Source organism: Siniperca chuatsi, linkage group LG13 (assembly GCF_020085105.1).
Source record: "Siniperca chuatsi isolate FFG_IHB_CAS linkage group LG13, ASM2008510v1, whole genome shotgun sequence".
NCBI classification, from domain to species: domain Eukaryota; kingdom Metazoa; phylum Chordata; class Actinopteri; order Centrarchiformes; family Sinipercidae; genus Siniperca; species Siniperca chuatsi.
The window spans coordinates 9,956,401-9,973,512 of record NC_058054.1 but is presented as its reverse complement, the minus strand read 5'-3'; the positions used below and the strand labels follow the sequence as shown (position 1 = coordinate 9,973,512).

The window sequence follows — 17,112 nt, the reverse complement described above, 5'->3', positions numbered from 1 at the left end:
TGAGTTGGCTCAGGCCAGTCACTTGAGTCCAGTTTCACTAACGGCACAGAGTATCACTCATAAAGTTCTACAATAATAATTTTACAGCAAACCACTGTGAACACAACTCAACCTTGCAGTTTTACCACTCCTATATGTAATTTCACACACTAAAAATGCATGAAACTTGGCAAACACAGGGTGGAATTACAGATGTGACCCTTCAGCGCTCTTATTCATATTTAATGAGAGGGCTTGGGGAGGACTTTTATTTTCCATGAAGGAGGCTGTGAACTAATCAATAAGTAATATAAGGAAGATTTACAGGGATCCACTGAAGGCCCCTGAGGACTGGGCTCTGAATGTTTCCTCCTTGTTGCTGTCTGTCTGTCTGTCTGTCTATCTGTCTATCTGTCTGACTGTCTGTCTGACAGTCTTGTCTTTATGTTCAAGCTTGTCTCGCTGCAGCTTCGCAGTACTTAACTCTTAAAAATGGAGTCTGTATCTTAGCATCCTCACACTGGCTACATACTTCTCCATTTCAGAATTATTTTTAGGTTTAGGTTTATTGGTCAAATTTAAGATTGCCATCAAGATACATCTCAGAACTTTTGTCCATAAATACTATGAACCAGATCGCAGCTTGAGGTCTTCAGGCAATATTGATTAAAAATAAGAGTTGATTATTTTTAGTTTGAAGGTCTCAGACGGACTAAATCTGTATCATATTTCCAGTCTTAAACCTCTTTTTATATGGTCTTGCTTTTATGAAATTATATTTTATTGTTGGTATTGACCCTTCTTTTATGACTCTTGCCTTGCTTTTATATGTACTTCTTGTTTAGTTTTTATTGCTTTTGCACTAAATTTTATGTGTTTTATATACAGTGCTTTGTTTTGTAATAAGGTTTTGTAAAATGATATATAAAAAGTCTGTTATTAAAACAATCAAATCAGATTAGGTTTGAACTAAACATGTATGTATTTTTGGGTACCTACTGGGACAAATATTTAAGTACAAGGAAAGAAGACAAAGGGTTAGGGAATAAAGGGGTAACACCTTTGTATTTAAGGGATACTAAATCCTCATGTTCTGTGATGTACTTTTGGGACCCATCTAACAGTCAAAACTGATATTGGAGAACAACCTAGAACAGCTTTAATGCCCTGTTATATCATTACCAGCTGAGGTAATGACCATTACTTTTAAGTGACACCAGGAAAAAGCATTGAAATGTGGAAGAGAGCTCCCTTATCATAGAGTAAGTCCAGGGTGTGTGGGCTGTAAAATAAAGCAGCTCCCTGTTTGCCTCCTTTTACACAGTAAGTATAGTGTTGTTTCCTCTTCTGTACAAAATATTTACACTGTAATTTGCACGCTGTAATCAGACTACAATGCAAATTTGAACAACATTACCTAGTGATTGTCCGGCAATGACCCTGGTGTTCTCCCCGGCCACGGCTGCCCTGGCGTTCCTCTCGCTGGCGTACTGAACGAAGGCATAGCCCTTGTGCACCGAGCAGCCCACAATCTTGCCGTATTTGGAAAAGATGGCCTCAATGTCGGCCTTGGTTACCACGGCCGTGTTGAGGTTGCCGATGAAGACGCGGGAGTTGAGGGAGCGCGGATCATTCTTGTTGGTCACGTTGCTGGTCTGGGTCTTCCCAGTCATCCTAGTCCTGCAGCAATTCCTGCTGGGAGACACAGTTGCACACTGCTCAGAAAGCAAGGAAGGTTAGACTGTAGAGGTTACACACAGATAGCCCAGTGAGCACCAGTGGGATGTAAACACGGTTCAGAGCTGAAAGCATATGTTGTAGATTATTGCAGGATTTCTCTTTTTTATAAAGTGACTAATTGATTAATTGACTTGTCATTTCAGCTCTAGAAACATTACACAACTTCTACAGGTGTGGTGTCAAATTGTCTCCACCTGTACTCTATATTGTGAGGCCATGTCTATCTTAACTAAGGTCCAGGGAACATGGAGGCTGAGACAGATCGCTGCAGAAGGGGAGAGGAACTCTGACATGGCAGCTGTGATTTAGATGTGTAAATCTGATAAATCTCACTATATATGGGAACGGTATTCCCACGTTTGAAAATAGCGCATCACACTGAAGTCACAAGAATCTTCACTCACTGTTCTACCTCTATTTTTTTTTTAGCTCCCTCCATGTGAAATGCTTTTACATGTTGGTCAAGCATCCTCCAGGTATTCCAAGTATTAAGCAGTGGAGGACAGTAACTAAGTAGATTTACTCAAGTACTGTACAATTTTGAGGTACCATTTTATGCTACTTTTTAATTTCTACTTTATTACATTTCATAGGGAAATATTGTACATTTATTTTACAGCTATAGTTACTAGGAACTAAATTAAGATTTTATAAACAAAAACTTATAGCTAAAGCTTTTTTTTAATAAAGCTTATAAAATACAACGTATCGTTAAAGATTAAACCAGTGGTTCTCAACCTGTTTAGCTTGTGACCCCATACAAAAAAGCAGTGTGTAGTTGTAGTACCTTGTTTTTGATGTCTATGAGACATTTCCCCTCTAAACTTCTCACATGGTTTAGGTAGCAAAGAGGTAAAACTATCCAATAATTCACAAAAAAGCAAAGATTAGAGAAAAGTACAAAAAAAATGAAAACAGTCTTGTGTAGCAGAACTTTGTTTTTTCTTCTGTCCTCTCCCGTTAATCATCTCACGACCCCCTAAGATTCATCCTGTGACCCTTTGGAGGGGCCCGACCCTTAAGTTGGGAACCTGATGTATCAGTAATAACAATCCAAGGATTTTGAATGCAGGACTTTTACTTGTAATGTAGTATTTTTACATTGTTGTATTGGTACTTTTACTTAAGTAAAGGATCTGAATACTTCTTCCACCACTGGTATTAAGTACACAGATTGTATATGAACCAGTGTCAGCTTCACTGCTGTCAAATAGGAAGAAAAAAGGATTTAGCTGGGCCCTTCAAATACATAACAACCCCCCTGCAGCTTGCACTGTTTGTTCCCATAATGCTACAGTCCTCTGGGGGGGATCAGGAAGTGTCACCATGGCAATACATTTGGCACATCCACTCAAAGAAGTACCTTTCAGGTTGTTGCCTCTTGCAATTCCCTGTTGCTGATTTCTGTGTGTGTGTGTGTGTGTGTGTGTGTGTATGTGTGTGTGTTTACCTTTCCACAATGACGCTTTTTAACCCATATTTCACAAACTGTACACACATTATTATCACAGGAGAAGCTTTTATGAGGCTGGAAGAGCAAAAAACTGTAAAAATGTTTGGCAGGAGTGAGTCTCAGTGGTTAGCACTGTTGCTTCACATAAAAAAGATTGTGGTTTATTCAAATTAATATGCTATCTATATTAATCTATTTTGACAATGACTTAATTAAGTAATTTTTAAAGCAACAATTTTATACTTTCTCTGGTTCCAGGTTCTCGATTATGAGTATTTGTTGCTTTTTTTAGGGACAGAGCAGCGAGGACTCTATTGGAATTACTAGGATTATTATTATTTTTCTTCCCCCAAATGAATCACATTTCTGAGGGGCTAAAGGTGCTTGAAAACTCACAAAACCTTGCACACTTGTCAGAAGTGGCAAAAATGTATGTATTTTATGGATCTTGGGCATTGGCGTGGCAAAATGGCTCCATAGCGCCCCCTACAAAATTGGAAAAAAGCAGCCCCCGGCCTACGAAATTTGGGAGGTACATGTATCACAGACATACAAAAAAGCCGCTGGAACTCATACCTCAAACCCAACAGGAAGTCAACCATTTTGAATTGAATGTGCACTTTTAGGCCATTTTTCGCCTTTTAAAGGCTTCGTACTTTAACAAACTCCTCCTAGAGAATAAATTGGATCAACTTCAAATTTTCTCAGTGCATTATAAAGACATTCACGATGAAAAGTTTGTTCAGCAATGTCTTAAGATTTTGATGATGCTTCATTTTGAAGTTTGTGAGTTTCCATCAAAAACTGTCGTGGCGACGCATTATTCGCCGTGGAAGTTGTTTGTAACTTCAGTGTATACTGTCCAATCTGCCCCAAATTTCATGTGTTTGATAAGAGTCCCGGCCTGAAGACATCTACATACCAATTAGGAGTTACAGTCATTGCGCCACCTACTGGCAACAGGAAGTAAGCCTTGCATGATAATCATCATTGATTTACCTGAAAATTTCAAGGTGTGGTGTACACTTTATATGCTGGAACATGACGTATAATTAGTGGGTGTTCTCCAGCGCCACAGAGTGGACACAGGAAGTGACATTTAACTCCTCCGTGCCACATCCAGAACACGTGAAAATTCAGAGCCGCATCGTCCGACGTCCGGCAGCGACGCCGACATGCGGTCAGGTGCGAGGGCCCGTTAGACGTCACCTTTGAAGTTTATTGTGGTTTACATTTTCTCCCCATGTCCTCAAAGGTTTTCCTTAGGTGTTCTAAATTAGCGCTGCAGCTAATGATTATTTTCATTATCAATGAATCTGCTGATTATTTTATAGATTAATCGATTCATTGTTTTGTCTAAAAAATTACAGAAAATGGTGAAAAATGCTGGCTATAATTTCCCAGAGCCCAAGGTAACATCTTTTAATGTCTTATTCTCATTATTTCAATGCCTCACTCATACTACTCAGAGAATCGAGGTTAAGCAAGTAACATAAAGTTTTGCCCGACCAACCATCCAATACCCAAAACTATTCAGTCAATAATGATATGAAACAAAGAAAAGCAGCAAATCCTCACATTTGAGTTTGTTTGCTTGAAAAATGACTGAAACGATTAATCGATTATCAAAATAGTTGACAATTAATTTTCTGTTTATCGACTACTTGTTTAATTGAAATAGTATAAATAGTTTATTTGTATGGTCCAAAGAAATGCAGCTCAGGTGAACGGGAGACTATTTGTGAATGTATTTTAATCTGTGAATGTTTTATGGCTCCAGCTAAAACCCGTCCAGGGGGCCTGAATAGAAATGAGTAAGTATAGGGAAAGGATGGAAAAGTGTAATAATATGTGCAGGTATTTTCTAAAAATATTCTCTCACACATCCTCACACACACACACACACACACATACACACACAAATACATTAACACATACACCAATACTCTCTGCAGTCGATCTCCTTTCAGGCACACTTCCCGTCACAATTTTCCCCATCCTACCTGTTCTTCACTTCTCTACCCACACATAATCCACTATAAATCTCCTCTGCTGTTCTTAAAAAAAATCTCCTTTTGCACCTCACAGAATGGAAGATAATTTAACACTGCTGCATGTCCCATAATGTGGCAATGCTGTCATTGCGTTTTCTGGAGTTGATTAACTTAATTATCAACAGAGCTGGGGACTAAAGAGCCCACCAGTCAATCCAATCCAATCAAATCCCATTCACTCCACCTCTACCTTTGAACAGCCTCACAGCCAAACCCAACCAACGATGTAACTGATGGATGTGAAGCACGTTGAATGGCCTCTTTAAGGAAAATGTACAGAGGTGAGGCCATTAGATGGTTATTTAACCAAGCAAGAGCACATTTTTCAGCAGATTTAATAGGAGGAATGTGAGTTCTCTAATTTAAGCCCATGCTGAGCTGGGATATAGTGCCCAATGAAAGTACTGACTGGCCTATGCTCACGAAATACTAGCTGAAATGTTTGAATGAAGAGTCTTTGAAAGACTGCGGAAGCTAGTCAGGAAGAAGTGAACAAAAGGAAAAAAGTTACGATTTATTTTATATGTTGCAAAGAGTTGAAAGCAGAGAAATGTGGCCCATATGTACAGCAGAGTCACTGGTTTCTTACCTCATAGCATGTTACCAACCAAGAAACACTCTTAAGAATTACTCTTAAAGCCCCTGAAAACTTAATTTAATTCAAATACAACATAAACACTAAATAAACAACATTAAGTTAAAAAAAACTTCTTTGGGTAATATTTATTAAGAGTGTCTACTCTCAGCTAATCTGCTGGATGCAGTTCGTGTAAAATAGATACAGCACGTAACTCTCCGTAAAACCACAACTTGTCGTTTTCACATTTAATCAGTACAAAAAACAAAGTAATAAAATAACAAGTTGTAGTGTTATGGGGGGGGGTTATTGTCCGGGACTATTTCTTGGATGGGTGCACTTCAGTTTTTGTTCAGATTAAACACACAGCATTAAAAATGTTAATTAGTGAACTTTAGAAGTGCTCGTAGGCAGATTTTTGTCACCTTCAGACAGGGCCCGGCTAGCTGTTTCCCCCTATTTCCAGTCTTTGTGCTAAGCTAAGCTAACCGTCTTCTGGCTGCAGTCTCATACTCAACGCACAGACATGAGAGTGGTATCGATCTTCTCAGCTAAGTCTTATTAAGAAAGCAAAGAAGCGTATTTTTAAAAATGTCGAACAATTACAACCTGTTTGCGAGCAGGTGTAAAAGTGAAGTCCAAATTTTAACTTTTAGCAGTTAACGGACTCAGACTCATAGTGGTCCCTCACTGTAAAGTCTAAAGAAACTTTCTTGATTTAAACCACCTTCTCCAAAGCCTGAGGGCACAGTATCATAAAAAACAAAAGCAGCTATGGACCAGAAAAAAACAGTAAACTGATTTTAAAGTCTGTTTTGAATTCCAAGGCTGATGAACACCTGCTTATGAATACAAGACACATTAGCTTGACTAATGGTTCGTAGGTTTCTGCAAAGTCTGTAAACTTGTCAAACTTCTGATAGCAGCTGACAGCATCGAATGGTCCTTGAGCAACCACTGAACTCATGCTCTAAACATCTGCAGGCTGCAGAAAAATACAACTACAGGCAATCCATGGCCTGTTGAGGCATCCATAAGCTTTCAGTCTCTCTTCCTCCACATGCATCACCTTAGATTAACACCCCATTGTCATTTGCCCTCAATTACATGTTTTTAATGAAAATGGTCACAAGAAAGAGCGCTTTACATTATTCCTCTAGCTCTTTCAAAATGGAAAAAAGAGACTTCAAAGACAGTTCTCTCACAATATTCATGAGTCTCTAAGATCCTCAAAGCCTTTTAAGAAGAACATGTGGCATAACTGCTGGCAAACGCTGGTGGAAAATGTCCCGGGCCAGAAAACACACTCACACTGAATTCAAAGCAGCCTGATAGGCAAGACAGGAGGAGAGAGCTGGGTTTATATTCATCTTGGCATGCTCAGTGCTCCACGAGGTGCTAAATAACATCTTCATGCATCAGTGAAGCTGTGAACACATCCCAACTCATCACTGGCATGTTTTTCCATGCAAAGACTTTTTGTTTGTCTCTTGAAAGTCTTTTTATAATAGAAAGGTGAGTGCTTGACAGTGATGTTTTTCTACAGCATCCTCCCATGTTGCAGAGGTTCCAAGTGTAAGTATTTCATGGATCCTCTTTGGTCTTTTCACACCGACTGTCAGGGGCTTCAGCGTTTGAATTCTCTGGAGATAAAGAAGCAAGGAACTGGTGAAAGTAATCATTTTAGCACTTCCTCTCCTCTTCCTGATCTCTCCTCACTGACTCGCGCTCACGTCTGAGGAGAAAAGATGAAAACTCCTCATTCAATATGACAAATACGGATGGGATGTGAAGGATGCATTCAGGCCACACTCACTCTCCGCTGCTTGAATGTTGCATTGCAGCATTTTATCTTCAGCAAGTTGACAATGTACAACTGAAAGCATCTAACCTTAACTGTCGTCAAAAGAGGAAAATAAGGCTGATTTTAATTTGTAGACGTCTTCATAGCCTGAGAGACAGCGACACGTCACCTTCTGATTTATCAGACTCAGGACACTGATATCTCTTGAACTAAGTCTAAACTTTTAGTGCCTCCCTGGAAAAAATGTGTCTGCATAAGAGAATGAAAAATGGGTCTATAATAAGCCAGGATTTTCTTATTTTTGCCTCATTCTTTTGAATGACAGCCAAACGCATTACAAGGGAATAAATGTGGACTGAAATCTAATTACATTTTTATACAGTCTAAATTTACAAACTCTGCAGTGCAGGTATGGGTTATTTTCCCTCTTTCTGCTGCTTTGTGAGAACATATGCAGCATAAAATGTGAGGATTTATCAAAATGCTGCTGTGAGTAATATAAAAGCTGAAAATAGTGCTAAAAATCACTCAATGACAGAGCTACAGGGAGACTTTATAGCAGGAATAATGATTGTACCTGATCTGACTGCTACAATTTTTCTAACTGTCAGTTGTAGACAAAGAAAGAACCATTATTACTACGAATGTAGAGCTTCCACAAAGAAAAAAAAAATAATATGCTTAATCAAAACATATTAAATTAAAATTGCATGAGGAGTGGAGAGTCAAACTGCATTATGGCTAAATGGTATTTAATCACAGAACATAATGAATTAAACAAAACTCAGACAAATGGTGAAAATCAGCTATAAAAAAGAGTATTATACAGATTTTTGAGAGTTAACATAAGGTGGCTGTGTAATAACAACGCTGTGCAGGCACCAATGTCCTTTTTAATAACACTTATTCACCCTTGTTCATTTTTTCTCTGCTCCCTTGCAGCCATAAATTACTCAGCTAATGCCCCAACAGCAGCAGCTATTGCTGAATCATTCAAAGACCTCAATTAGCAATTAAGGGCTAAATGAATAGAGGTCCTTGCTGGGCCATTCTGCTCCCAGCCCAGAGGAGCCCAGTGGAATCTAATCTCTCCTGCAGGACTTGTACAGTAAATACTGGCTAACGGTGCAGAGAAGATAGAGAATAGCCTGTTACTGCCCACATATAATGAGCAACTTGCCTTGCAGTTTTTGAGGCATGTTTACTATATGTACCTGGAATTTCTTTGAAGCAGCTTTGCTGTGGATCTTAACAAGGAAGGATGACTGTCAAGCACTATTCTTATTTTTTTCCTCTGTTCCTACACTCCATTACCTTCTGCATAATACCTGTCTTGAGTTTGAATTGAAGAAGCAGAGGGGTAAAATGGCAACAAAAGGAGAGAGATAGAGAAGCAGAGAAGGGAAATAAAAGGAGGTGAGATGGAAGGAGGGAATGAGAGAACTTCAAAAAAAGAGGGGGAAAGACATTTGCAATGCCAATCATCTTCAAGGAGCTTAGAACTGGGCCTCGGACCAGAATATCAAAGATGGAAAATGCAGGCATACATCATGCGGTAGGTCGGTAGTGCTAGCTTATAAATTATTACTATGACTCTATCCTTTTATATTACCATTCTATCCGCCTTTTATCATTTACATATTTTTCATACCTTTAACGAACTGACTTTTTGAACTGTATAAGGCTATGCTTCACCGTGTGAGAGCCCACAGCTATACAGTTATACAGAGCTCCTGTATAGAAAATACATTCCAATTTCCATCAACCTTTATCTCTCCCCCCGTGAATTTATGGGGAATGTCTGAAGCGTGGCGACAGAGGGCAGACGATCACGCACCTAAAATGAGTTGTACCATAATCTGATTTGAGCTACCTATAGCCTCAAATAGCGATGACAGCAGGGAGATAAAAGCACAGTGTGACCTATACGGTGAGATGGTATGAAGCCATATCTCTGGTAGACATTTTATCTTGCATCTTATAATAATAGCAGGGCTGATTGTCTCTGTAATCAGGGCATTTATGTGTGCTTTTATTACACATCACAAACCTGATCTTTGAGGTCAGTGTGTATCATTTGGACAACTGTTTGCACTGCTGTTAACAGTTGCAGAAGTGATACACAGAGCAACTTATTGGGTGACTTTGATGGCAAACAGCTCTTTAGATGTTGCTTCGTTGACTCACAGGGATATATTGTTTTAAGGGAACATGTTTAACCCTGTTTTTCTTTTCACCAGCTGCCTTCTGAGCTGAGTGTTCTTAAAAGTGAATTTTTTATTTTATTTGGAGACTTTCCCATTCTCACACTGAGGAAAACACTCAGAACGAAGGATTACTCTTGCATCAATATGGGCATTTGAAGGAAGGAGGGAGAAAAAGACTCCACCTGCTGTAGCAGGGGAGTCCACAGCTCTGCTCGAGGGCATATGAACATATGCCATGCTTTCCCCATATCTCTTGGCATGGACATATTTCTCTATTTCCTTAATTCTCCTCTTGTGTGACTGCCAAATATATCTTCCGCTCCACTAGGCTAAAGTAACTGGGTCACTAGAGCTGTGAGTAATTAGCTGGTTTCTGCTTTATGGCACCAGAAGGCTGTAGAGTGATATGCAAAGTCATATTGAGGTAATCATTTGACTAACAGTGAGGGTGAAAGGCCAAAGGGGAACGTGGGCAAGAGGAGGAACAGGTTTGATCGAATGAATTAAATGTATGCCTGAAACCACACTGGATGTGTATGCCACGGAGTTTGATAACTGTGAATACTAAAAACAACAAGAACTGATTCGAATTTCATTTCAGGAACAATTTGCAATTTAAATGGAAACATGGCTCTGGTCTGCCATTAAACATTACAAGCTGGTAATGTTTTCCATTACTGTACAGTGGATAACTAACAGATTTTGTAGACACAGTGACAGGGGGGTGAATACATGCTACATCAAAGCTGGTAAACATAAAATTCTGCTCATTTGAATGCAAATAAACATCCACTGTGATAGGACCAGGAAAAATCCAGAAAAAAAGAAAAATAAACATTAAGGCAGCTGCCAGTTTGCTGTCTTGATGATCCATTGGCTCTCTAATTTGTATATTTATTCACACTCATTTCATAACAGGTACACCTGACAATATAATGCAATACAATACAATATTCAATAAATGCTACATTTGTAAAGCTCACAGTGTCTAATTTTTGTTGGGGCTGTGTCACAGAAGTGTTCATTCAACTCTATGGTAAATTTGGGGCCATATGTTTGTTTGTGGTTGACAAAACAACACAAACACCGTTCTTACTATAAATGGCATATTCCATGTTTGGTTTAAAAAAGATTAAATTAAAGGACAAGGCTGCCGAAATTCTATATTTTTGTTACTGTCAATAAATCCAGTGAAAAAAACGAATCCACAGGCGCCCGGTAGCTCACCTGGTGCTCCTCATGTACCAAGGCAGGTTTGGTAGGAACCCTGGGTTCCTACCAAGGCTAAATAAGTTCCTAAAACAGCTAAGCACTGTAGTTTTTTAGCAAATGTTACTCAAACAGGGGTAAATAGAGCATTTGTTGGGGACTATTTGCAGCTGTGGACTAATACATAATTGGTGCTCTAGTGAGTATTTACAGCAGCATGTGTATGTCGGATTGACTCAAAATAAATTTGGGATTGACTCATCAAGTAAAATGTCACCCAGTGCAGCAGCGTGGCACTGGGCTCACTGATGTGTTTTTAAATGTTTTTGGACAACAATGGAAGTCTATGGCAACACCACCTGCCATTTTCCAAATGTGTTCTTTTAAATTGGATGTTATTTAACACTATTAATTATATAAAAGTGGATATTGTTACTTTTTTTTCATACAAGAAAGAATGATCCTGGAATTGTTGATTCTTGGCCTCTTTTTTATTTCTCTGTCCGCTTGTTAACTAGCAGGTGGTGTTCAAGTGCTTCAACTGACTCAGGTTGGTGCGAAACTGTGTGTCAGCCTATCATATCTGGTAGTTTATTGGTTATTGAGACAGCAAATACACTAAAGATCATCCACACACCAATGCGTAATCCTATTTGTGTGTTTATTTACCCCATAAACACAAATATGTGGATTTTTTTCCCAAATCATAATTCCTATTTTTTCAAATTAGCTGAGTTACTCCACAATCTTTCCATGTACTCCCTGGCAACTGCAAAAGTAACCCCTGGATTATATGACCCCTGGTGAATCACTGGTCTATGGCACTGAGGAATAAGCTACATCAGGCTTTGGCTATACAGACAATACTTGTTAGTGGGATCAATTCATTGTTGTTTTTTCTGCTTCATGGGATTTGTTGTCTGCAAGAAAAGAATTTTTTCAGTAAGTTTAAAACACAGGTAGTACAGGGCTTGAAATAGCTCAGAATAAGACGTGTGCGATGAAGGGGGCAGGGGTTAGTGAGTAGAGACACTCCAGACTTCCAGGCAAGACTCAGCTCGCTCCAGCTTCCAGAGTAATAAAGTGTTGGCAGCTGTCCATGGTGCTGAAATCAACCGCTATCTCTTTGAATGGAGCATAAAAGGAGCTGGCCGTGGTGCTGAGATACTGATGCTGCTAGGCTAATGGAACGTCTCACAACAAAACAGAGCATCAGATGCATGCACATACCGTGGCTGTTGTTTAGCCAAACTGCTGCTTTCCAATGGCTGAAAATGATTGTGTTGAATATGACTAATGCAGGCGTGGAACATAGCATACAGATCCAAGAATAGGAGATCTAATAGGGAGCAGTGGGTATTGCCACATGCAACACAGAACTGTTCTACTTTCTATGTACATATGTGTGAATTTCACACGAACATGCCATCATCTTTCTTTTTTTGTTTGTCTGACTTCCTCATCTGTTATCTTTCACAAGCAGGGATATAAAAAGAGACAGAGTGAAGCAGCTCCCCTAATCTGTTCTTTGACCTACAGTCGGAAAGCTGGAGCAGCTGTAAAATGTTTTTCATCCGTATCTCATAGAAGATGGACTCTGTGGTGCGTGGCTTTGAGGCAGCCCACATCACACTCCTGCTAAGGGTCAATAATCATCCCAGCCCACGGGTGCCGAAACGTAAAGACAGGCCTCGAGGGAACAGGGACAGATTACTGACCGGTCCAGAAATGCCTGGCTAAACTTTATTCCTTCCTTCCTCCTCTCTGGGCTCATAGTGATTCAATGCATGCATATATAGGCTGGCCATTCCAGAGCCAGCCTCCCACCTCATCCCTGGTGAGAGATAAGTATTGTTTGCGTATACCAGCACATTTCATGCTCGGCTTACCCCACCTGTTCCCTGACCTGCAAAGTCTGAAGGCTGGAATAGCTGTCAAATGCTTTCACCGGTAGCATTCGAGGATGATTGAAAGGAGGGTTTGTCTTGAGCTTCTTTTGAAAGCATTTCTTTTGAATACAGCACAAAAACAAACTTTGGTCAAGGATTTTAAAGAGGTGATCCCAGCGGTCATTTAAAAGGGTAATGTCACTGTTTTTTTTTTGTCTGTTAATTGCAGGAGATTTTGTATGTTTTTTAATTTGTCGCCTGCAGGTTTGTGGGTGAGTTCTGGCTGCATGTCAAGGTCAAACTATTAATCAAATCTATCAGCCTGATTTGCATAATGAACTGCTGCAAAAATATGCCTGGGCCTTAAATGACCCCCTCCAACCCTCTCCTCGCCGCCCCCTCTCCATTGACTCATTCATTTAAGTTTCCAAGCTTCTCTGTGTGATGTCTGACTGTGTCCGCCAGTTATCACTCCCAAACGCAACAAGATTTTGTGTGTGTAGCAAGTGAAACAGGGCGAAGAGCACAGCTGTGTCTGGTTCAATTGGCAGGAATCTGTTGCTGCCCCTGTTTTGTTTTGCACAGCAGTGATTTGCATTCACTCATTACACAATTTTCCAAATTGTGGTCACTGAAAGGCAGCTCTGAAGAGCAAAAACCCTGCATTCTGTGACATTTTTTATCACTTTTCATTAGTCCTCCAAAGAAACAGGAATATGGATTTATGGATTTAAAATGGAAAATGTCTTTAATTGTGGCATGCTGTATGATATGTTCTATATTAAAAGATCTAAAACTATCTCACAATCCAATACATATCCAGCACTGTCCGAGATATTCCGTTTGAAAAACAAAAAAGTTCCCATTTGCTCGTTAATGCTGCATAAAGAAGTTCAAAGAAAATGCCAAAACAAACTCCAGCAAAGTTAAATTTCTCACCTATTAGAAAAGCAAAATCCTCAAAGATGAAAATCAAAACTGTTCTTTTTGCGCCCTTGGAGACGTACAGCCTCCAACACCAGAGAAACACTGCAAGATCAGAGAAAAGCACCAAAACCAAAACCACACCAAAACAAGCCATGATAAAGGGGGAAAAGCCTAAAAATAAGCAAAAGGTGGGGGATTATAACAAGTGAGCTCGTAAAGAAGCTGCTTCTTTACTAGAAGAGGAAGAGAGAGAGGAGGGGGAAAAATACCAAGAGCGTCCGCAAGCACGTAGGGATATTTCTCAGTGGATGTCGCCGGAGCAACAACACTCAGCATCCAAGATTTAAATCATTGCATGCAGAAAACGAGAAAACATCCCCATGTCGCAACACCAAGACAAGAAAAGGAAGAAAAAGAAGCTAAAAATATGCTTAAGAAAATGGCAGTGGAAAATGTACTCACCGAGCGGGAGTAAAAGGTTTCAAGTAAAAAGAAATTGGGCGTATAGCGGTGGAGGATTGGTGGTGTGCAGGCTTGTATATAGCGAGGCTCTGCGTCCCTTTTTGCGCTCTCTATCGCTGCCGGTGGTGGAGTCATGTGACTCGGGATTGGCCAGAGTTTTTGAATCAGTCCAAGCTTTTCTCTTGTAGCTACACACGAAGGCATTCAGTGCTGAAATGGATAGGAGCTTTTCTGGTAATGTCATAGATTTTTCTGCCCGGCGCTATTCCAGATTCTCAAAATAGGGTCCGGGTGTCCCAGGAGGGTCCCTATAGGGGAAAATATATGGGTTATTTTTGCGTGAATAAATGCATACAGTCCGATTATTTTGATAACAAATTTAACTCTTCACACATGCAGCTACAGACAATGATACACTATATGATAGCAAACTCTCCTTAGATGACTTCTTCCTATATGCACTCTTATTAAAATAGATGTGTGATATAATATGAATTTATTTGGGGGTCCTTGATATGGAAAAGTTTGATAGCTCGTTCTCTATTTGGTCAGTAAATTGTTAAACCTGAATTGGAGGCATGGTAGGAAATCAACCGTCTGTTAGCCTAGAAGTCACAAATGTAGAGTAAAAGTTCGGCAGGGAGATGATTAATAGGATAACAAATCAGAAAAATGTATTTTCTACTATACAAATTATGTTTAATATATCAGACTTTCCTTTAAAAAATGTAATTTTTTTGTGAATTATTACTGTATACTGTAGGCCTGATTAAAAATTCGAGAGTAAAATATCACTTTTTGGTTTAATGAAACGTAAAAGCTTCAAAATTCACGAGTGGGGTATTTACCGAAGTATTTTATGTCGTAGAACAAAACGTGAAAATCTCATGTGTTAACCACAGACCTTGGCTCGTTCAGCCCCAACAAAACATAGCAAAATGTTTATTTAAACAAAAACAGTGGTTCCTTGAACACCCAGTCCTGTACCTTTTTTAATAGGCGGGGTTTATATACACTTCGCAGCTGATTGGGTAATACCTCTGACACACCCACCAAACGAAAGAAAACGTGCCTCAAAGCACTTTTCGAGGAAACACGTTGGTCAACCAGGAAACCAAAGCAAAACGGTGCAGACTGTTTTCAGATTGAACTTGCCCCTTTTTTCAGGCATCTAACCTAAAACCCATTCAAAAAAACCCGTTGACTTCCAACGAGGGACCCGGAAGTGCAAAAGTGATAACTAATTTCCGGGTTTTAGGCAAGCAATCTATAAAAGAAGGAAGGGTCATTACATTGCTGTGTAGCGCGTGAACACAACAAGTGTGAAAACTGGAACTTTTCCCCACATTTTATGTGCCTCTATAGCATTTGCACTTTGTTTAGCTAACGTTAGCCAGCAATATCTCTGTTCTGATGTCCTACATTAATTTAGAGATGAAAACGTTAACATTAATCAAAGTTATAATCAGGGCCATTAATAAATTGACTGCAGTCTGATCAGCGATAATAGGTCGGCTGATCATGATGTAGCTATCTTGGACCAAACAGGGGCTTGAGTTGAGCTACAGCTGCAGAGCCATGATCTGTCTGATCTGAACTCGCACATTTAGATAAAAAAACATCAGTCAACATCACTTAATGTGTTTTTTTTTATTTTGTGGCAGCATTTTTCAGTCAAAGGTGAAACAACACAGAAATGATGGGTTAGACTTGCCATGCCCACCCCATTAACTTCAATAGAAGTGGCACCAAAGTCTGGCACCAATGCAAAATTCGAATGCTGTCACTATGATGTAATGACCCTTCCTTCTTTTATAGCTTCCTTGGTTTTAGGACTAATTTCTGCAGCACTGAGTTAAAATTACCAGCTAACGTTACTTCCTTAATGTTATTGGAGCTTCGTTGTTGGTTGGTTACAATAATAAACACACCAAGTGTCGGTTGGAAACAGGAAACAAACAGAGATCTCCCATTTTAAAGTCTGACATTCCCAAGTAGACATTTCTTTGTTTTAACGGGTTATAAGCCAAAAAAGGTTGTATGAGTGCTGGTTTAAACGCACTAGCTGGTTCCCCTGTGTTGGGGAATTACGCTTATTCATTTTCTTACCAAGGGTTAGATGATGTCTCTATGTAGATGTCTGTAAGGTAAATATGAAGCTCCAGCTAGCAACTGCTAGCTTATTGTAGCATAAAGACTAGAAAAGGGGGAAACAGCTAGCCTGGCTCTGTCCAAAGGTGACAAAATCCACCTACTAAAATGTCTACTACTAAAAGTATTGCTTTAAAGGAACATTCCAGTTTTTTACATCTTTGGGCTTATTTTTCTGTAGTTTTTTTCCATCATTTCTTTTGGTTCTAATGAGATTGTACTCACCAAAGTGATAACTGTGATGACAGCAACATCGCTACAGTGAAATCCAATGGGGCTAGAAACACAAGCAGTCAGACGATCAGAAATGTCATAATTAAGCCAACAGTTTAGCCAGATTATCTGTCTGTTGAATGTTTACAACAGACAGTTTGAGAAATAAATTTTACCCTTTGCCATTTTTTTTCTCTTCCAAAAAAAGTTTGGCTGAACACGGGGTTTGTTTAAACCATTTCTGATCGTCCTTCTGCTTGTGTTTCTTCCCCCATCTGACATCTTTTAGTTGTCACATTCCCATATCTCAGTAATTAACTTGGTGAGCTCAATGGTATCACAAGTAACAATTAATGATGGCCAAAACTACAAAAAGTAGATCCACGTTATATGTATAATAAACCGGAATTATCTCTTATGCCACCACCACATTTAAACATAAAAGGG

At 39.4% G+C, this 17,112-nt stretch overlaps 1 protein-coding gene across 4 annotated transcripts in view; it reads right to left on the bottom strand.

Moving 5' to 3' along the window:
• Positions 1–14,497, bottom strand: part of LOC122887623 (RNA-binding Raly-like protein) — a 39,476-nt gene extending 24,979 nt beyond the window's left edge. The window contains exons 1-2 of one of the 4 annotated variants that reach the window (XM_044221056.1): positions 14,302–14,497; positions 1,397–1,674 (exon numbers count right to left, since the gene is read on the bottom strand). In XM_044221056.1, coding sequence (XP_044076991.1) covers positions 1,397–1,652 — 256 coding nt within the window. In that variant the 5' untranslated portion in view covers positions 1,653–1,674; positions 14,302–14,497. Of the gene's footprint in view, positions 1–1,396; positions 1,675–13,851; positions 14,266–14,301 lie in introns of those variants that run through there. The other 3 variants (XM_044221055.1, XM_044221057.1, XM_044221058.1) reach the window with 3 other exon arrangements.
• Between the last annotated feature and the right edge of the window lie 2,615 nt (positions 14,498–17,112).